The 21,218-nt window shown below is 47.2% G+C and overlaps 1 protein-coding gene and 1 long non-coding RNA gene across 16 annotated transcripts; one reads left to right on the forward strand and one right to left on the reverse strand.

Moving 5' to 3' along the window:
• Window positions 1-4,472: 4,472 nt before the first annotated feature.
• Window positions 4,473-8,198, forward strand: LOC119330328. 15 transcript variants are annotated; one of them, XR_005160043.1, is made up of 8 exons: window positions 4,477-4,973; window positions 5,284-5,351; window positions 5,447-5,551; window positions 5,707-5,883; window positions 6,043-6,433; window positions 6,790-6,846; window positions 7,059-7,194; window positions 7,940-8,198. It is a non-coding gene; the product is annotated as an uncharacterized LOC119330328 (long non-coding RNA). The 15 variants fall into 15 exon arrangements; XR_005160039.1 differs by having other exon boundaries at window positions 4,479-4,973; window positions 6,043-6,134; window positions 6,269-6,433; window positions 7,059-8,198; XR_005160044.1 differs by having other exon boundaries at window positions 4,480-4,973; window positions 6,043-6,134; window positions 6,269-6,385; window positions 7,059-8,198.
• Window positions 8,199-8,783: 585 nt separating this feature from the next.
• LOC119333307 lies at window positions 8,784-10,487 on the reverse strand. The gene is made up of 4 exons (XM_037606242.1): window positions 10,242-10,487; window positions 10,092-10,200; window positions 9,617-9,837; window positions 8,784-9,362 (listed from the first exon to the last, which is right to left on the reverse strand). Exons 1-4 carry the CDS (start codon window positions 10,485-10,487, stop codon window positions 8,784-8,786), a joined length of 1,155 nt encoding a protein of 384 aa, XP_037462139.1.
• Between the last annotated feature and the right edge of the window lie 10,731 nt (window positions 10,488-21,218).

The following is a 21,218-nucleotide window of genomic DNA, read 5'->3' on the forward strand; positions in this document are numbered from 1 at the left end:
GAAATTTAGATAGGGACGTGGCAACTTTGTTGAGGTGTAGGGGCTGCATGTAGAGAGAACTAAGATAGTGGGGTTCATTTATTTAGGTATACTAGATGATGCCCTGCACGTTGTTGCGGGAATATTTAGCAATATTTCAATGAGGTTTTTGTTTACACGAAACATCAATATTTGAAATAATAGTTTTTGAAAGTATATAAGAATTTGATTGAGAGCAACTACGTCCGTTAAGGAAATCCATCCATTTCTGTGAGAAAATTTAGGGGGATTTAGTGTAGATTGAAGAAGGTGAAGAGGGAGAGGTGCTCTCGTGGAGAAGATGGAGCCTGCATTGTAAGATTTTTTGGGGGAAAAGAACGCTGACGCGGAAAAACGCTGGCCATTGGTAACTGACATGCATAGTCTATATATGTAAAATAGATGCAGAGTAGGAAATTTAGATAGGGACGTGGCAACTTTGCTTAGGTGTAGGGGCTGCATGTAGAGAGAACTAAGATAGTGGGGTTCATCTTTTTAGGTATACTAGATGATGCCCTGCACGTTGTTGCGGAAATATTTAGCAATATTTCAATGAGGTTTTTGATTACACGAAACATCAAGATTTGAAATAATAGTTTTTGAAAGTATATAAGAATTTGATGTAAATAGCATAATAGAATAGAATTTTACATGCATACATGGTTGCATGGTGAAGTGGATTTTTAATATGCATAGTTGCATGTTGAGGGGGCCTTCTTCTATGCATGTTGAATGATGAGGTGGCATGCTTGCATGTTGAGAGAAATATGTTAGTAGCGGCTAGCTATTTAGATATAAAAACATATAGGATATGCAAAGTGCTTAGAAATCCGACGTAGCAGGCACCATCGTAGATGCATGCTAGTGGGGAATTCATACTCTTGGAACACCTTAGTATTACTAGCAAAAGGGCATGTGCGTTGCAACAAGAGAAAAAGAAAATCATAATCTCCAATGATCATGATCACATTTTGCTTATCACTCTCAATTTCATGAAATCATAAACATTTTTTAAACTCGTTAACATATTTGAAATCTTGACATTTTTCAAATTCATGAATAGTTAAACAAATTTTCAAACATTTTCTAAACTCAAGAATCTTTTTGAATTAATGAACATTTTATACTACTTGAAAACATTTTTTGAAATTATGAACAATTTTGTTACAATTTTCTTGAATCGGTGAGCATTTCTAGAATGGACGAGTATTGTTTTGGAAATTGGTGGAACAATTTTTAAAATTCACGAGCATTTTTTTAATTTAACGAACATTTTTTGATCTAGCGAACATTTTTTTGATTTAATGAACATTTTTTGAAATGCATGATCATTTTTTGAATCAATGAAGATTTTATGAATGAGTAAACTATTTTGTAAGTTACGAAGAGTTTCTGAATTTTTAGGATATAATTTTCCATTCAGCAATATTTCTCGAATTGGCGAAATTTTGTTTAATTTCTTAAAAAATAATATACGAACTTAAAAAATCATGAACATTTTTTTATTCCCCGAACTTTTGTTTTCAAAATTTCGAATAGTTTTTGAATAAGCAAACATTTTTTTATAAAATCATGAACATTTTTTGAATCCACAAACATTTTATGATTTATTAAATATTTTATTTTAAAATTCACATTTTTATTTTTTTCGAAACTTTTTTGAAGTATCAAATTATTTAAAGTAGAAAAAACAAAACGGACAAGGAAAATAAAAAAATAAATTTGAAAAAAAGGCCGCCTGGACATGGGCCGGCCCAAACGGGGGCGCTGTGTCTTCTCCCAGCATGCGATCGCAGTATAGGAGGTCCCTACTGCATGGGCCGGCGGAGGCAAGGGATTCCAATGTGTGAAACTTTTTTTTATCACTAATAGATGGCATTGGTGGGTAATATTTTGCAACTCTGGTGACAATTTTCGTGACGTACCGCAAGAAGCAATAGTCCATTTGTTATTAGGTATAGATTGATTTCATTACCCTTGTTTACAATTCTTGCATTTCAATACTTTACTTTTATGCACGCTACACCATTTCCACTATATCACCACTGCTTCGATTTCTCTCAACTTGCAGACATAGCTATTTAAACCCTTCAAGTGACAAAAGATTGATTCATGTGCTCCCTATGAGATCGATACTCTTATTTCAAAAAGTCTACAACTAAACCATGTGCACTTGCAAGACATCAGGACGCATTCCTTCGCGATGCGACCAGTTACAAGGATGAGCTGCCCTCCGCATCATGTTGTAGCGGTCATGGGTGGACAAGGGCGGCTGTTCCGGATCTGCTGCGATGCCGCCTGTTGCCTGCAACTGCAACGCCGACGTCGGAGCTAACCCTTCCCACCTCGCGTGCAGCTCCGCGTGGGGCAGCTCAATCTGTGACGCCCCTCCATCCACCTCCTCCCCCTTCGGCCACTGCTCCGGAAAGGCAGCGGTGAGTTTTAGTGTCTGCCAGTGCCGATGACCGGACAAGCAAAGGGACTGAGGAAGTGGTGAAGCTCTGCTGTCACCATCTTTTATTTCAAGTATTTAGTAAGCTAGTTTAAACTTGCATGTAGTTTATGTAGATTATGTGAATTGTGGAATCTTTTGGTGGTCAAAATGTTTATTATATGTGCATTTCAATGTATGTTTGATTTGTACTTACTTTTTATTCACGTTGCATGCTTTAGTCTGGATATAAAGTACTGGATTTGAGATAGACGGTTGTGGACGCGACAATTCGTGCCTTGCCCGCCACTATCCGCGGACATGCCTTGACACGTCCGCTGGCGTTTGGGCGCCCGGATTTGGTATCCACGACTGTATATGCTCTTCTAATTGGCTTGGCTGGCGGGAGGACTACTAAGCGAGGCAACATATATTGGTTGTATGATGAATTCGGCTTATCGATTAGCTACTTGAAATACCAATCGTCCGAATTTAGTTCGATTAATAACATAGAAAACATATTATTTTTCTGTACTGAATAAACAACCAAAAATTCAAAAAAATCTATGTCGGTTTCGGTTTAGTTTTTGGTTGGTCGGTTTTATGCCCACCCCTGATATGAGGAAGCGCTAGAAGGAGGAGCGTTGGGGCGCCGGAGAAGAAGAAAGCCAGATTCAATACTCGGTACTACTTTGAGATCCATTTTGCCACGCGTTAGCCGCGGGAGAGGGCCTACCGATCAGGAGCAGATGACCTAGTTGTAGAGGATTTTTTCTCTGGCGGCCGTGGTTGCCGATGGGAGGAGGTGAGCCACATTTCATAGGAGCATACAGTGGCAAAGCGGCGGTTAATTGAGCCGTGCATGGGACTGGAGGAGAACTCTTGGAAAAGGGAGAAAATAGAGAGATAAGGGCAGCGTAGCGTCGAGAGCGTGCTTCTCCCCCTCACGTGTCTACAACTAATTAATCTGATTAGAGACTGAGAAACTTCAAAGGAAGCAAAACAGAATTGAGCTAAGGAATAGAGAAGGTAGTATTATCACTGTCGATACAAATAGGAGCTAGCGAGGCCAATGATACTATACACTTATGGACGGACTGCCATGGAAATCATCTACGCACCGAGGTGGAGCCAGCTGATTGGCGCTCAATTTTTCGCTTTGCATGAATTACGGCTCACATCGCGGTCTCTTTCTGCCACATCAGTGCGTAGCCATGTTTTCCATAACAGTTGCCCGTAAGTGTATCATTTTTATAAAAAAATGTAAGTGGTTTCAAATGGTGTCTCCTAAGAGAATTCTAACATATAAGGAGGCTAGGGGACCCGCCCTCTCGATTGCTCGCTCGATTTCGCTCAGTTTTGGTCGTTCGATAGATTTTGGTCAGGTCAACGCAACTGCATCAACCGTTTGATTTTTATTATATATGTTTTGACCCAGGTTCTTTCGTGGCTCTGCATGACTGGTGGGCTCAACGGGATCTTTCATTGGCTGGGTTTGATTTTCTCGCGTGAACGAATCCTGAAGCGTCATGTGTCTCACGCGCTGACCGCGTCGTGCGCACGTCATGCGTCGTGGGTGGCCGGCGCATACCCACCCAGATTTGTGCACCCTTGTTTGTGTTCCCCAATGACAAGTGGGCCGGTGTTGCTCCTGGCCCCGCTCGTCGGCTGCGATGGCTGTGCCTCTGTTGCTTCTGGTCCCGCTCGTCGGCTGCGGTGGTTGTGCGTCTATGGGATGGATCCGACTTGCCTGCTACCTCTTCATGCTCCCATCCGTGCTCCCACTCCATCCTACTGCTGTCTTTTTTTTTCTTTTTTCTTTTTAATCTAATCATCTTCCCCTGATTTTAAGGGGTGGGGCCGAGTCTTATTTTGTTCCAATCAAATCATGCTACTATGCGGGAGTACGGATGAACGCACGCGGGAAGCAGGCAAGTCTGGTTCCTATGGATGAGGTGGTCGCGTGTGGGCGTGTGGCGTCGCGGTGGTTGGTTGCGTAGACTGCGCAGGGTGGGCTGGCGCATGTGCACGTGGGCCCCTGGGCTGACCGATGCATAGTGCGTGTGTCGTGGGTGCCTCATCTCCTCTCGCGAGCGCGGCTTCAGTTTCCCTTTCTATCTCTTCAATATCCAATGTCGTGCTGCTACCGCCGTCGGCGCCGCCGTCAACGCCTCCGCCTCCGCCTCGTCCTCTCGGTTTCTGATGCTGCCGCTCCGACGAAGGTCGCCGCGCCGCTGGTGCTTAGATTCATGGAGGGGAACAGCAGCCACGCCACACGGCATGCCTCGCCGTGCCGCATGGTGGCCGAGAGGCGGCCGCCCCATGCTCTGCCTGCGCCGTCTCATCGTCTTCATCGACAGGAGGCATCTCTGCCGGCCTTATCCCATCACCATCGCCTCCCTTCCCTACGAGAGCGACGGATCCAATAGCTTGAGCTCGGATCGCTTCCAGGTGCTTGCGGCCGCCGCCCAGCTTGCGCTCACTTGCTGACCTTGAACTCTAGCCGCAGCAGATCGTCCATGAGGTATCTTGCTCTCTTATCGTTCTCAATTTACATCTTGTTTATCACATGTACCCAGGCCAAAGCTAATGCACATTATTTGCCTGATGAAATGGCCAAATAAATGTAACAGTTTCACGTTCTCAATCAGCACATAATAAACTTATAAAAAGTTATTTCAATAAAGTTTGTTTTGTACGGAAAATTGATAAGCTCTGTTTACTTGTTTCATTGAGCAATCTGTTCATCGGTGAATTTTTGAATCAGAATTTTAGTGCAGCTTCTGTTCAATATAGTATGTGCATGCATGATAGTCCTGACCGTTCCTTTGCAGTCCAGCTTCTACTCGATCCTGGCGTCCAGGTGTGTGGTTACGATTGCTTCTTCTAGACACATTACCAGGTATATATGATCCTGTTTTTCATTTCCCCCTTTGCTTTCTTTGTTAAGTTTTGTAATAAAAAAAGCTCATGTAGGAATCTGGCTTGAATATGCAGTCTCTCACAATGGAAGAGATCATGTTATGCAGTCTCGCATAATGGAAAAGAGAAGATGATTTTATGTCAATTGGACTCTACATGGATGGAAATGAAAACACCAGAGTGAACTCTTTTTCCTTGCTTAAGACATTAATTCATACAGCATCTCATCGTGTTATTCTGATTTTATACCCTTATGCTCTTGACAATAGTTTCTTAGCTTTCCAAAACTCAGAAGTAATTTACCTTCCCCTCATATTTTAATTGATTTTGTGCAGACTAATATAATACCAAGGCTCAAACCAGAGTTGGACGACCTCTTATCTCTAAACAATAGAAATGCAGAGCAGTCCATGGAAGCTTCCCTACGCTATTACCGCACCGCTTGATATACTGAACTTGATTCCTCGGTGCATATAAAATGATACGACTGTATTTACATTGGAGTAGGCAAGGTAAAACTAGGCTCCATCTCTGCTAATCTGTTTTGCCAATTGGATTCGCACCCTCTGGAGAGAATGTTTATTTACTCATTTTTGTTTTACCTGGCATATGTGAAATGATACAATTTGTGTTTACATTGCCACCATCTTGCTAATATATGTTTGCTGCAGTAATGGTTTCTAGAAGATAGACAAGATCAAGGACTCCAACAGGCACACTGGCGGCTCGAAGAACTCACTGGGAAGATGAGCGAGTGCAAGCGGTAAGTCTTGTTGAACGCTGTCGTTGTTGTTCCTACTTGAGCCTGCAATTTCATATCTTCTGCATGTGGCATGATGAATTTTATCAATTTCTTTACTTGGAGAATGTATCACCGCCGAGTTCTTTTTTACGTAGATATATGCCATGGCTTCTTGCAGCTTAATCAAAGAATTTGATTGTGTACTCAAAGATGAAGAGAAAAGGAATACTTCTGAGGCCAACAAACAACTAAATGTCAGGAAGCAATTTATGGTTGGCAGTTTCCTTCATTGACGTCTTTGTTGTGTCATGTTCCACAATGTATAATTTCTATCTTTGTGTGTTATGATAGCTCATCAAGATTTTGAAATACCTAAATTTGTCCTGAAATTATTTGCTTAGCAAAGCTTTCTTTTAGTATCAATGTATTTTGCATAGCATTTCAATGTACACAATCCTTTTTACTTAAATATGAGCAAGGACAGAGCCAAAACTACAATTCAACCTCTATTTACTTGGCATATGTGAAATGATACAATGTTTATTTACTCATTTCTCTTTTACTTGGCACATGTGCCCTTCATTGATAAATCTCAATTTCTTAAATTTCATTTTTCGTACTATTGTAACTCTCTTGGTGCTAATAGATGTGCTATTCGGTCGCCATGATGTTGCAGGTACCAAAGTAGCCTTGCAATAAGAGGATTGAACTATTCGATGCTGGTAATGACCAGGTAGCTAACATTGAAATGGCATCATGTAAAATTAAGTACTCCCTCGGATTCATATTAGTTGTCGTCGGTTTAGTACAACTTTAGTACAAAGTTGTACCATACCAGCAACAATTAATATGGATTGGAGGGAGTATCATAATTTTGTGTTACTATTTATTAATCTTCCCCTGAAAGGTTAACAATTTAACATTCTCATCCAACTACCTCATTAGTTTTTGCAGAAATGTCAAATCAACAACTCATTCATTCTGGAATGAAACAAATAGACCAAACAGACCAAGCTATTGAGCATTCGAAAACGGCGCACTGCAAACTTACACTCTATTTTGTTGTTCATTCTTTCATAAGGTATTTAGATAGAGGAAATTAGGTGCTCCTCTACCTCTCTCTCACTCGCATTTTGATTGCCTAATATGCCGATTTTCTAAAGGTGATGTGTGCAGCTCCCTCCTGGTTTTAGTTTGAGCATGCTTCTCTCCATGGGCCTCTCTATTTAGGATTTGTGTGGATCTTGATTCATAGCAGCACAAACTTGGATATGCTTCTTTTCTCCATGGGATCTTTCAAAAATGAAAAAACAAACCCAGGAGCAAGACTTGGGCAGCAGTTTAAATAATGGTTCCCTGCACATCAGTTTATTTCCTTGCATTGGTTCTTTATGTTATAAGTCACACTTTCCTATTTTGTCAAAGAAAGAGTGGACTCATTCATGGACTTCTACCATATATATTAACACTGGTATGCTGATCAACCCAGTGATCCTCTGATCCTAAATCATTTTCCGAGAAACACTATGCTTTTCTCTATATCAAGGTAGTACTGTGTCAAAGTGATGCTTCTTTGTGCTACATTCATCTATTTATTTGGAAGTTCGAACTAATTTTGTGTTCATTTTTACTTATTGCATGATTCATCTGTGTAAAACCAAGAAGATGCCTCTTAAATTTTGTGTATTTCTGAAATATGTTCTTTTTATCATCATCAGATACAAAAAAATTCCATTTCATGCCTATTCCTAATTTATTATTTTCTCTAGCTGCAAAATTTTATTAGGACTATGATTCTCACTTTTTGCGTATGAATGGATATGCAGATTGAAATTCAAGTTGCTCCAGGATTCCTTGCTAATGAACAGACAGGCGCATAAAGTGACAAATACCCAATCTGATTGATAAGCTGGCTGTCCATGTACACACAATATTCAATTTTTTAGTCTATGTGAGGAAGTGAAAGCATCTGTGAGTGCATGTAGATATATTTTGTCAACCTTTTTTTTGGTTACCAAACTCCGGTGTGTAAGGTATGAGAGGACCATGTAAAATTTCTTTTAAAAACGATTTTCGTTATGCGCACCTCTGCCCAGATTGGGTATGGTGGTACTAAAAAGTGATGCTCTAATGTTCGTCTATGTTGTGGAGTTGGTTCTTTTGAAGTTGAAGTAGCATGTGTTTGTACGGTAATCTTCTCAGTTTTTAAGCTTCAGCTACAAACATATATGCCATCCACTTTCAGATTTCAGTGTAGGCTTATAGGGGGTGGATCATTGGGCTGTGTTCAGAATTAGGGCTTGAGAGAAAGAAAATAATTAAATGCCAGGTTGTATAGAGTTGCTATCATTTTGAATAATAATGATGCTCTTAATGACCCTTATTGCTTATATTGTTTGTGCTCCTCTGAAGAAAAATTAGGACTAAATTAAAAGATGGGCCTAAATGCCACACAACTGATGATTAAAATATAAAAAACTATCGCTTCCATGTTACCCAAATAACACAACAAATTGTGCATGCTAAGTATAAAGAGGGTCACAATTCATGCCATTTGTGCTTACTCAAACCTGAAGCTAATAACAAATGCAAATATTTTCAATCGCGGGCATGGCTTTAGCGTGCCTCTGCGCCATTTGGTGCAACGGGTCCACTAGTTATAAGAACAAGTCACTCATCACAGAAACATGACCAAGCAACGGCAACTTCCATACTACAGCAGCCAAGACTAAGATTGCTTAGGCTAATGCCAGCCCTCTCAGGCTTAAAAGTTGCCTCGCTACTCTCAACAACTTGTCTCCCATTAATCGAAATTGCCATGAGATGAACCTTCAGAAACTTCTCAAGTCCAACAGAAACCACGCGACGCGAGAGCTTGGTCACACCATTGGCATCGACAGGCAACCCGTCATGTTCGGAATCAAGTAATTTGACGAGGACATCATCAGTAGAGGTGCCAGCAGTGAATACACTTTGAAAACCAATTGGCCATGATCCACCAGTGAGTTTTATACAGATTGTGGCCTCCACAGAGAAACTAACGTGGCTGAATTCAAGTTTCAGCGTGCTGAGCCTGCTAGGGTAAACACCAGTTAGGCAATACCCACTTCTGTAAGTCACAGCAAGATCACTCAGATCTTTATCCTCAGCTTTTGTAGTGCCCTTGACTTTGAGGGAAACCTCAATGTAGGAAGGGTCTATTGACACCGCAATAGCTCGACTGGGGCCGGTCAATGCAAGATATGGATCCTGCATGATCGAAACAAGTATGTAGGTCAATAATTATGTTTTACTTAATCAGTAATAAGACTGCATCAAGTGGATATAATGCAACAACCAATCTATTATAATATATTCCATGCACTCTCTTCTTGTCAAGTTATAGTGCATATTTTCCAAAGTCAAAATTTTGTAAACTTTAATTAATGAGGCAAGGAGAGAGTGTACAAGAGCAAAATGCATGCAACTTGGGAAAACAAACAAATGGGTAGAAATATACAAACCACTTCAGTGATGGTCTGGCAGCTATTTCTCGGACGGTGAAAAATAATGTTGCGCTTGTTATCCAGGATATCACGTGCAGTAACGATACCAAATACTTGCAGTGGCCAGTGTAAGCACTCTTTGATTGATGTGATCTTGACTGACTTGAACTGTAGAGTATCCATGGGATCGGGTGTGTCACGGGAAGCAGGGAACGTATAACGCATGGCTGAGATAGATGCTGCATTGTTCCATTAATATCAAGTTAGTGAAAGAATGAAACAAAATACTTAATAGTCATGGTAATTACTCCCTCTGTCCCATAATATAAGATGTTTTTCAAGCTAAACTAGCTTGCAAAAACGTCTTACATTGTGGGACGGAGGGAATAGGTCATAGCGACATTTTTTACAACCCATTTACGTCATCATATTAAACTTGCTTTAAGAAACTAAAATAACCGCGGAACACAAATAATTAAATTGGGATGATTACTGGTTTGATGGAAGGTGACGCCGCGGCCGCGGCAGGCGTAGAATTTGTTCCAGAAACGGCGGAACTTGGAGGCGAACAGCTCCTCCTCGCACTGCGCCCACTCCGTCTCCTTGTCCTCCAGCCGCTCGCCTCCTCCGCGGCTTCCTTCGCCTTGGCGGCTTCTTCGGCCATGAGTCTGGCTGTCTTGGCGGCTTCTTCTGCCTCCTTGGCTTTCGCGGTGTCCGTCGTGGCAGCTTTTTTGGCCTCTCTGGCCTTCCTCTTGGCAATCTTGGCGGCCCGTACAGCATCCGCGGCAGCTGCCCTCTCGGCCGCGTAGGCGTTGGCCCTGGCTGTCTTGGCTGCTTCCACGGCTTTCGCCTTGGCAGCTTTCGCCTTGCTTCTCTTAGCCGTAGCCATCGTCGCACGCAGCAGCTAATTCTTCAGCCTTTTAAACAGAATGTAATTCTGACCGCAGGGGACGCAAGGTAACGGAGCCTGTCGGACAGGAGACGCAAATGGTGATTCGCTGGCCGGGCCGCCGTCGGGGGACGGCGAAAACAATACTCGTACAGTCGTACTAGTGTGATTTCTGGCTTCGGTGGACTTCTTCTGACGCCGTGCACGCGTGTATTTATAACAGATGCGGAGCCGCTTGTGGGGTTTCAGTTTAAATCCGACTCGGGAGCCGGCCGAGCGCGTTAGGAAGTCGGAGTCCGACGGGCTGTCCAACGCTTTAGCAAACATCAATCAAACGGGGAAGGGAAGATGTGGAAGATCTGCTGCTGAGGCTCGATCTGCAATGATTTCGTGAGGGAAACAGAGGTGGAAACACCACATCTTCAGGTATGCTAGAAGTGCGCCGCCCTCTGCCTTCCTCTCATGCTCGCGCCCGAGCGGGAAGGCTCCGTCCATGAGCTCCGCTGCTCCAGCGTCGGCCCGAGCGACCTCGCTCCCCTGCCGTCTCCGGTACCGCGCCGGCGAGCGCCACCGCCGGAGCTGCTCTGTCCGCCGCCTGCACGCTGTCTCCGCCTCGGTGCACCTTGCCTCTGCCGTTTCCTGCTCGCGTTCGCCTGATCCCAGCGCGCCGAAGACTCGCCAAGTTCCGCCGCCGCGCCCTTGTTCCTCTGCCGTGGCCCGCGTCATCCCCGGCGAGCAAGCCGCCAGCAGCGCCACAGCCGTCCCCGTCCACGCGTTCGAGTCCTCGAGCGAGGACCTCACTGCGTCCCTGGCCTCCTCCGAGCGCCGCCCTTGCCGTTCTCCACCGCGGTCGAGCCGCCCATCGACCAACTTCCTCGAGCTCCTCCTGCTCGTGGCCGCCTCCAACCACTCCAACGGCGCCTCGACCTCGCCACCTCGTCGTTGCTCCGGCCAACTCCGGCAAGCCGCCGGCGAACTGGCCACCCAGGACGCCCCTACCTCCATCTTCGTTGCCGCCGGCTGTATCGAGCAGCAGCGAGCGCGCCGCTCGACCGGATCCTGCTAGCGTTGACCGATTATTTTTTCTGTACTCAATAAACAACCAAAAATTCAAAAAAAATCGATGTCGCTTTGGATTTAGTTTTCAGTTGGTCGGCTTTTATGCCCACCCCTGAGATGAGGAAGCGCTAGAAGCAGAAGCGTTGGGGCGCCGGAGAAGAAGAAAGCCGGTTTCGATACTTAGTACTGCTTTGAGACCCATTTTGCTACGCGTTAGCCGTGGGAGAGGGTGTACCGATCAGGAGCATATATGACCTAGTCGTATAGGATCTTTTTTCTGGCGGCCGTGGTTGCCGATGGGAGGAGGTGAGCCACATTTCATAGGAGCATACGGTGGCAAAGCGGCGGTTAATTGAGCCATGCACGAGATTGGAGGAGACCTTTCGGGGAAAAGGGAGAAAATAGAGAGATAAGGGTGGCGTAGCGTCGACAGCGTGCTTCTCCCCCTTTAGCTACAGGCACACGGGAATTGTACCTACCCCTGTACCCAGAATTACACGTGTCTACAACTGATTAATCTGATTAGAGACTAAAAAACTTCAAAAGAAGCAAAACAAAATTGAGCTAAGAAATAAGAAGGTAGTATTATTACTGTCAGTACAAATAGGAGCTAGCGAGGCCGACGATGCTATACACTTATGGATGGACTGACACGAAAATCATCTACGCACCGAGGTGGAGCCAGCTGATTAGCGCTCAATTTTTCACTTTCCGTGAATTATGGCTCACATCGCTGTCTCTTTCTACCACATCAGTGCGTAACCGTGCTTTCCGTAACAGTTGCCCATAAGTGTATCATTTTTTATAGTAAAATGTAAGTGGTTTCAAATGGTGTCTCCTGAGAGAATTACAAGAACAAGTCATTCATCACAGAAACATGACCAAGCAACGGCAACTTCCATACTACAGAAGCCAAGACTAAGGTTGATTAGGCTAATGCCAGCCCTCTCAGGTTTAAAAGTTGCCTCGCTACTCTCAATAACTTGTTTCTCATTAATCGAAATTGCCATGAGCTGAACCTTCAAAAACTTCTCAAGTCCAACAGAAACCACGCGACGCGAGAGCTTGGTCACACCATTGGCATCGACAGGCAACTCGTCATGTTCGGAATCAAGTAATTTGACGAGGACATCATCAGTAGAGGTGCCAGCAGTGAATACACTTTGGAAACCAATTGGCCATGACCCACCAGTGAGTTTTATACAGATTGTGGCCTCCACAGAGAAACTAACGTGGCTGAATTCAAGTTTCAGCGTGCTGAGCCTGCTAGGGTAAACACCAGTTAGGCAATACCCACTTCTGTAAGTCACAACAAGATCACTCAGATCTTTATCCTCAGTTTTTGTAGTGCCCTTGACTTTGAGGGAAACCTCAATGTAGGAAAGGTCTATTGACACCGCAATAGCTCGACTAGGGCCGGTCAATGTAAGATATGGATCCTGCATGATCGAAACAAGTATGTAGGTCAATAATTATGTTTTACTTAATCAGTAATAAGGCTGCATCAAGTGGATATAATGCAACAACCAATCTATTATAATATATTCCATGCACTCTCTTCTTGTCAAGTTATAGTGCATATTTTCCAAAGTCAAAATTTTGTAAACTTTAATTAATGAGGCAAGGAGAGAGTGTACAAGAGCAAAATGCATGCAACTTGGGAAAACAAACAAATGGGTAGAAATATACAAACCACTTCAGTGATGGTCTGGCAGCTATTTCTCGGACGGTGAAAAATAATGTTGCACTTGTTATCCAGGATATCACGTGCAGTAACGATACCAAATACTGCAGTGGCCAGTTGTCGGTGTCAAAACCGGCGGATCTCGGGTAGGGGGTCCCGAACTGTGCGTCTAGGCCGGATGGTAACAGGAGGCAGGGAACACTTTGTTTTACCCAGGTTCGGGCCCTCTCGATGGAGGTAATACCCTACTCCTGCTTGATTAATATTGATGATATGGGTAGTACAAGAGTAGATCTACCACGAGATCAAGGAGGCTAAACCCTAGAAGCTAGCCTATGGTATGATTGTTGTGTATGGAGTTGATTCTGTCCTACGGACTACAACCCTCCAGTTTATATAGACACCGGATAGGGTTAGGGTTACACAAAGTCGGTTACAATGGTAGGAGATCTTAAATATCCGCATCGCCAAGCTTGCCTTCCACGCCAAGGAAAGTCTCATCCGGACACGGGACGAAGTCTTCAATCTTGTATCTTCATAGTCCAGGAGTCCGGCCGAAGGTATAGTCCGGCTACCCGAACACCCCCTAATCCAGGACTCCCTTAGTAGCCCCTGAACCAGGCTTCAATGACGACGAGTCCGGCGCGCAAATTGTCTTCGGCATTGCAAGGCGGGTTCCTCCTCCAAGTCCTTCATAGAAGATTGTAATCACCAAGAATAGTGTCCGGCTCTGCAAAATAAGTTTCCACATATTGCCGTAGAGAGAATAATATTAGCACAAATCAAATCTGCCGACGTATTCTGCAGGGCGCCGTCACACTACAGCCAAGTCCTTTACTCGAATCGTTTTTACTTTTCCACTTCAGCATGTTTTGCGAGGCGGTTCCCTTGGCACGTCTTGTCAAAGCAGAGATCGTGTACCCTTTTTACGGGATTCTCATCAATACGGACATGGGTAACCCAACTGCGCCACTTATCACGGCGCTTGGGAGGCAAGCGAGTTTTACTAGGCAGGCGGGGACGCACAACCGCATCCGCCCATATAAAGGGACAAGGATCCACCCTTTTTACCTACGCCTTCTTCCTCCCTTGCCTACCCATCTCTCGCGCACCCGAGCTCCAGCGCCCAAGCCCGCACTTCCCACCTCAACCTTCTCCAGCAATGTCCGGAGTGGGAGGCAAGTGGATGGTCTCCTCCGTCACGGAGGGCAAAGTCAAGAAGCTAAGGAAGGCCGGGTATCTGTCCAAGGACATCGCGCACCGGCTTCCCGAAGAGGGGCAGCTCATCCCCACCCCAAGGCCCCATGAGAGGGTAGTATTTCTCCTCCACTTCCTCTGCGGACTGGGTTTTCCACTCCACCCATTTGTCCGGGGGCTCATGTTCTACTACGGCCTGGATTTCCACGATCTGGCTCCGAACTTCATCCTCAACATCTCGGTGTTTATCGTCGTGTGCGAGGCTTTTCTTCGCGTCCGCCCCCATTTCGGCCTCTGGCTCAAGACCTTCAACGTCAAGCCCAAGGTGGTGCGCGGCAGCCAGGCGGAGTGCGGAGGCGCCATGGCGGGCAAGATGGCCAACACCCTATGGTTCGAGGGCTCTTTCGTGGAGACCCTAAAGGGATGGCAATCCGGGTGGTTTTATATCACCGAGCCGCGCGATCCGAAATGGACCGTGGCCCCAGAGTTCCGATCTGGACCCCCCACGTGGCTTGTGTCCTGGAAAGAGACGGGCCTGTCGTGGGGTGACGAAAAAGAGGTGACTGGATTGCAAACATGCATCCAGTCCCTGGTAAACAAGCCAGTCCGGCTTGTTAATATAATCCAGGTTATGCTCGTCCACCGGATCCTCCCGTGCCAACAACGGGATTTTAATCTGTGGGAGTTCGACCCGGCGCAGCATCAAACCCCCAGCAGGCTCTTCGACACAACATACGAGGACGCCTGGAAGATGCTATTCAAGGGCGCCGAGGCTCCCCTATTCGCTTCCGAGGACCGCGGATACAGCTCGCAGCGTCACGCTAGCAAGGTATGCCATCTACACCTTTTATAGGATGTTAAGCTTCTTTCATAGTTTGACTCTATGCGGGATCCAAACTCCCTTACCTTTGACAGGCTTGGCGGGCGATAGCCGAACTGATTAACTGTCCGGCTCCGCTGCCCGAAGAACCAGCCCCAGCTCTACTAGTGAAGCTGCTGGCTCCAGTGCCTTATGTGGTGCCGGAGAAGAAGGCCAAGAAGAAGAAGGCCACGGGGACTCAAAAGAGTACCCGTAATGTGGTGCTATCAGACTCGTCATCCGACGAGTCCGAGATGCCCTCTTCCCGTGAAAACGAGGAGGAGGAAGAAGAAACCTCTCCCCCTCCAGCAGGGGGAGGAAAGAAAAGGAAGGCTGCCCCAGTGGGGGGGGGGGCGAAGGGTCCAAGAAGAGGAAAACCCCTCCGCCGGACTACGCCCCCGACGCCGACGAGGACGAAGAGGAGTGGCCGGACAGGGCCAGGCGTCCGGTGAAATCGTAAGTGTTCAGATACCAGAGTAACTCATGATATTCTTGCACAGCTTTCCCTAATGTCGAATATAATCATGCAGCCCGCCCCGGGTGTCGTGGTTCTAAGCCTGACAGTAGAGTGGGGGGTAGGTATGGAGAGGCAAGGTCCTAGCTATGGAGAGGTTGTAAACACAAGAGATGTACGAGTTCAGGCCCTTCTCGGAGGAAGTAAAAGCCCTACGTCTCGGAGCCCAGAGGCGGTCGAGTGGATTATGTGTATATGAGTTACAAGGTGCCGAACCCTTCTGCCTGTGGAGGGGGGTGGCTTATATAGAGTGCGCCAGGACCCCAGCCAGCCCACGTAGGAGAGGGTTTAAGATGAGTTAAGTCCGGGGCATTACTGGTAACGCCCCACATAAAGTGCCTTTACTATCATAAAGTCTACTTAATTACAGACCGTTGCAGTGCAGAGTGCCTCTTGACCTTCTCGTGGTCGAGTGAGTCTTCGTGGTCGAGTCCTTCAAGTCAGTCGAGTGAGTCCCTCGTTGGTCGACTGGAAGGTGACCTCTTCTAAGGGTGTCCTTGGGCAGGGTACTTAGATCAGGTTCGTGACCCTACCCTAGGTACATGACCCCATCATTAGCCCCCGAATGGATTGAGGCTTTGAGTGAGGAAGGAGTTGATGTTATTTCCGATTAACTTTTGCACTCTGGTCGTGCGTTGTTCTGGACCAAAGAATCTCTTCATTGATAGTGACCAACTTGTCTTCAGTCGACTCGATCCATTCTCTTCTTTCGTCGAGTGATCTTTGGAGCTTTGACGATTTCCGAGCGACGGATCGCAGGAAATCCCGCGTCTGACAGACCGGTCTGCCGTTCGCGGATTCCGCGGGATGCGAAATTTGGGGAAGCGCGCGAAGCGGAGCGGACCGCAGCATTTGGATGGGACGGGACATAGACGCCTCGATCCCCGCGCCGCTTTCTTCGCCACGTATCCCGCCTGCATAACTGTTCCTGGATATGATTAGATCGACCGGGCCCACCTGTCATCCACTCGGAAGGGACCTTATAAATGCGCCCGGCGAGGGTTTTTTGTACAGTGCCTCAGCATTCTCTTTCTCTGCTCCCTTCGTCTCCGCCCGACGCGTTCGCTCTTGCCTCTGCCCAACCTCTCCTCGCGCGTCTCGCCGGCAACCATGGCCAAGGAGAAGAAGGCGGCGCTGGAACGCGCGAAGAAGGCGTCGACGACGGAGAAGGCGAAGGGGAGATCCACCAGCCGCGGCAGGTCTTCGTCTAGATCCCGCCTGCCGAAGGGCTGGGTCCAAGGAGATTGGATCCAGTCGACCATCACGGAGAAAGATCTCCTCGACATGGCCAACGAGGGCTTGATCCCCCATGGAGCTGCGAGGCTTCCGGGGAAGGAGTGGCAGCCCCAGCCAGAAGAGGGTGAGTGCGTGCTCTTGGCCACCCATGTTGATCGTGGATTTTCTTTGCCGCCGAGCATTTTCTTCCGTGGTTTCTTGAACTTCTTTGGAGCGCATCTCCACCACTTTACCCCAAATTCTATCGCCTATCTTGCCGCGTTCGTATCCATGTGTGAGGGTTTTCTGGGCTGTCGACCGCACTGGGGCTTGTTCAAGCATATATTCACGTGTCGCTCTCAGACCGTGAAGAAGGCGAGCCCAGGCGACGAAAGAACCCGAGTCGTCCAAATGTGTGGGGGCCTGGGGATCCAGGTGAGGAATAAGAGCACCTTCCCAGCCATGACTTTTCCCGAGTCAGTCAGAGGCTGGCAGTCGACCTGGTTCTACTGCCAGGATCAGTCGACGCCGGGGCAGTCGAGTGGACTCCCTCAGTTTACCATGGACCGAGTGAACAAGCCCTCCTCTCTGAAGTTGATTCCGGAGGAGAAAGCTGACGTGAAGATGTTGATGGAGCGCGTGGTACAGTTGGTTCGGGAGGGAGTGACGGGCATGGATCTCCTGGAGGTTTTCCTTAGGCGTCGTATCCAGCCCCTTCAGTTCCGGAGTCACTGCATGTGGTTGTACTGTGGGACTGAAGACGAGACTCGAGTCCATCCAGAAGCAGTCGACGATGTCACTCTGGAAAGATGGATGGCCGCCGTTTCCGGAAACAAGGATAACCCACGCGGAGCCAGAAGGATTCCTCCACTCGACCACAACAGTGATCCAAACAAGGTATGCCTGCTCTGCTCTCCACTGTGTTCTTGTCATATTCATCTCTGTTTAATCTGCCAATTGGTCGATTGATCCTTGTCTTGATGTCTATCAGGCCCTCACCGAGCTGTACTCGATGCCCAATGGAGCACAGGCTCCGACTGAGGAGGGTGAGGCGAGTGGGGGTGAGAGCCAGGAGGAGGAGGAATGGGACTCGGACGTTGCTAAGGATGATGATGACGATGACGACGATGACGGTGATGAAGATGAAGCTGAAGATGAGGAAGAAGAGGAGGAGGAGGTCGTACCATCGCGCTCAGAAAGGCGGTCGAAGCTTGTCCACGACCCCTCGACTAAACGTGGCAAGGGGGTTGCGACCGTTGCACAGTCGACCAAGCGCCCTCGGACCACCTCTCCGGCGCCGACTGAAAAGGCGCCGAAGCAGCCCCGGGCGGCTACGTCGAAGCCGACCAAGCTCCTGCCGAAGATGAAGGTGTCCATCCCCACCATATCAGGGTAATCATGCTGCTTAAGTCTTCTTATTCTGTGTGAACTTTGTCTCTGGTTGGTGCTGAAGTTAGTCGACTGATTCTTTGGAGTTGCAGTGCTGCTACTTCTGAGACCTCAGCCCGGGCTGACGACCATGAGATGGAGGACGCAGCAACCTCAAAACCAGGTACTATATTCTTAACGCCGTTTTTAGTCGACTGACTCATGATCTCTAATCCTGATTCTTCTCTATAGCTCCACCCAATGTTGTTATCACTCTCCCTGATGATGATGAGGACGAGGAACCGCTGAAGCGCAGAAAGAGTAGGAAAGCGTCTGCCAGCAGGGTGCCCCAGGATGTGACGGCGCCTGAGACTCTGATTGCGGAGGAAGAGAATACCACTCGACACACTGTGTCCTTCGCAGATCCATTGAGGAGTGCTCAGCAGCCCTCCCTCTTCACGACGCACCACGTCCCAGAGGACCAAGCTGGCGCCGCGAAGGAGGCGATACGCCAGGCAGGGATCATGATGGAGCAGTTAAGGACCATCCGGGATGCGAGCCAGGCAGCTTACGACGCTAGTTCCGCCCTTCAAAGCAATGTTCAGGTCAGTCGACCACCGCCTGTTCTGTTAAGATATGCTATCAAAAACTTTTCTTTCCAGAATTTATAGTAGTCACCCACTGGGTGTGTCGACTTAGACTCCGTGTTAGCGGGGGCACGCTGAGTGCACCCGCTGGGTGTAGTCCCCAAGGCTAAGGTCGACTGCTGGCAGTCGGCCTTAGGCTTTATAATTTCAGTCTTTGCGTCATTCGACTATGTCGACTGGATTTCGCAAACTGGTCGACTGGTCGACTCTGTCTTCAATAGGATTAGTGGGGGCACGCTGAGTGCACCCACTGGGTGTAGTCCCCGAGACTGTGGTCGACTGCTTGCAGTCGATTACAGTCTTAAAGGATACAACTTTCTCTCTTTTTTTTTGAGGTCGACTGGTCGACTCTATCTTCGATAAGGTTAGTGGGGGCACGCTGAGTGCACCCACTGGGTGTAGTCCCCGAGACTACGGTCGAATGCTTGTATTCGGCTGTAGTCTTAGAAACGTGTGATTTTTCCTTTTTCACTCGGAAGTGAATTATATTTGACATTTAGTCGATTGGTTCTTCGCAGAACTCCTGTGATCTTGTGGCTCGCTACTCTGAGCCGGAAAATAAGCACACTCAGCTCGAGCTGAACTTGAAGCTGGTTCAGGAGAAACTGACGAAGGCAAAGGAGGAGACCGAAGGTATGTTTGGTGAGACCTTGACGACTGCTTTTCCCTTTGTTTGCTTCAAAATCTGATCTTGCTGTAACTTGCAGATAAGGTAAGGGAGGCCCAACAGAAGAAAGACCTTGAACTGGATGAGAAGATCAGGCTTGCTGACGAGAAGTTAGCTTCAGTCACCAAGCTTGAACAAGACAATACCAATCTGAAAGCTGCTCTTGGGATCGCCAACAAGGAGGTCAGTCGACTGAAAGCTGATAAAGCTGCCCTGACCGACCAAGTCAGTAAGTTGACTGGGAAGAAAAATGATCTGGAGGCCTTCCTGAGTGGTCTTGCCAAGAAGCTGTTTCTTATGCTTGAAGGTAAACCTCTATGCTAGGCAATTATTTCCAATCGTGGTTTTTCCATTCGACCATCACCTTGACTCGGTGATCGTCCTTGCAGAATTTTGTCAAAACTTTGAAGAAGAAACTAGCCGGCTGGAACCAAACCTCGACCCCGTCAATTCTCCGGTGAACGACGAAGTTACCATGAATGTTTTCCGACTGGAGTCCCGTGTTGCAGCTGCCGTGGACTATCTTGCAAGGTTGAAGGTCGCCACATCTCGCATCGACTCGACGCTCTGGCCCGGGGAGACACTTCAGAATGACCTTGAGTCGCTGATGGCTCGCTTGAACACGATCCCTGGTCGAGTGCAGGAGTGGAAGAAGTCCTCGGCTCAGTGCGGTGCAGATGTTGCTCTATGTCTGGCCCGAGTCCACTGCAAAGATGCGCGAGAAGAGAAGCTGGCGGCCCTCCGGGTGGCCAACACCAAGAAACACGACTTCGGGTCCTTTATGGAAACTTTCCTTGCGGCTGCCACTCGGATCGCAGACGGAATTGATCTTGATGAGTTTGTTGCACCTTCCAGCCCTCCGCAGGAGGGGTAAAAAACTTCTTCTAAGCTCGACGCTTTAAATTTGCCTCGGTATGCCGAGTGGAGTTGTAACCGATAAACCTTAACGGGCTTAGCGCCCGAGCACTTTCGGTCCCTTTAGGTATCTATCCGAACTTGAATTTGTCGTTTGAATGTGATTGCTTTTGGCTCGAAATGTCTTTTGCAGGTTCAAAGCAGGGCACTTACTGCAATCAACTTATTCCATAGTCCACTTGGGTGAACGCTGGGCTACAGCTAAGCCTCCGAGTGGAAGTCTGGCTTACCACTCGGTAGGATTTTGATAATCTTAGGCGAGCACTGGGCTGTAGCTAAGCCCCCGAGTGAGAGGTTTGCTCTTCACTCGGAAGGATTTTGATAACTTAGGCTAGCACTGGGCTGCAGCTAAGCCCCCGAGTGAGAGGTTTGCTCTTCACTCGGTAGGATTTTTGATTACTTAGGCTAGCACTGGGCTGCAGCTAAGCCCCCGAGTGAGAGGTTTTCTCTTCACTCGGTAGGATTTTTGATTACTTAGGCGAGTACTTGGACTGCAGCTAAGCCCCCGAGTGAGAGGTTTGCTCTTCACTCGGTAGGATTTTTGCAACTTAGGCGAGTACTTGGACTGCAGCTAAGCCTCCGAGTGAGAGGTTTGCTCTTCACTTG

The sequence above is a fragment of the Triticum dicoccoides genome, chromosome 7A, assembly GCF_002162155.2.
Source record: "Triticum dicoccoides isolate Atlit2015 ecotype Zavitan chromosome 7A, WEW_v2.0, whole genome shotgun sequence".
In the NCBI taxonomy this organism is placed as follows: domain Eukaryota; kingdom Viridiplantae; phylum Streptophyta; class Magnoliopsida; order Poales; family Poaceae; genus Triticum; species Triticum dicoccoides.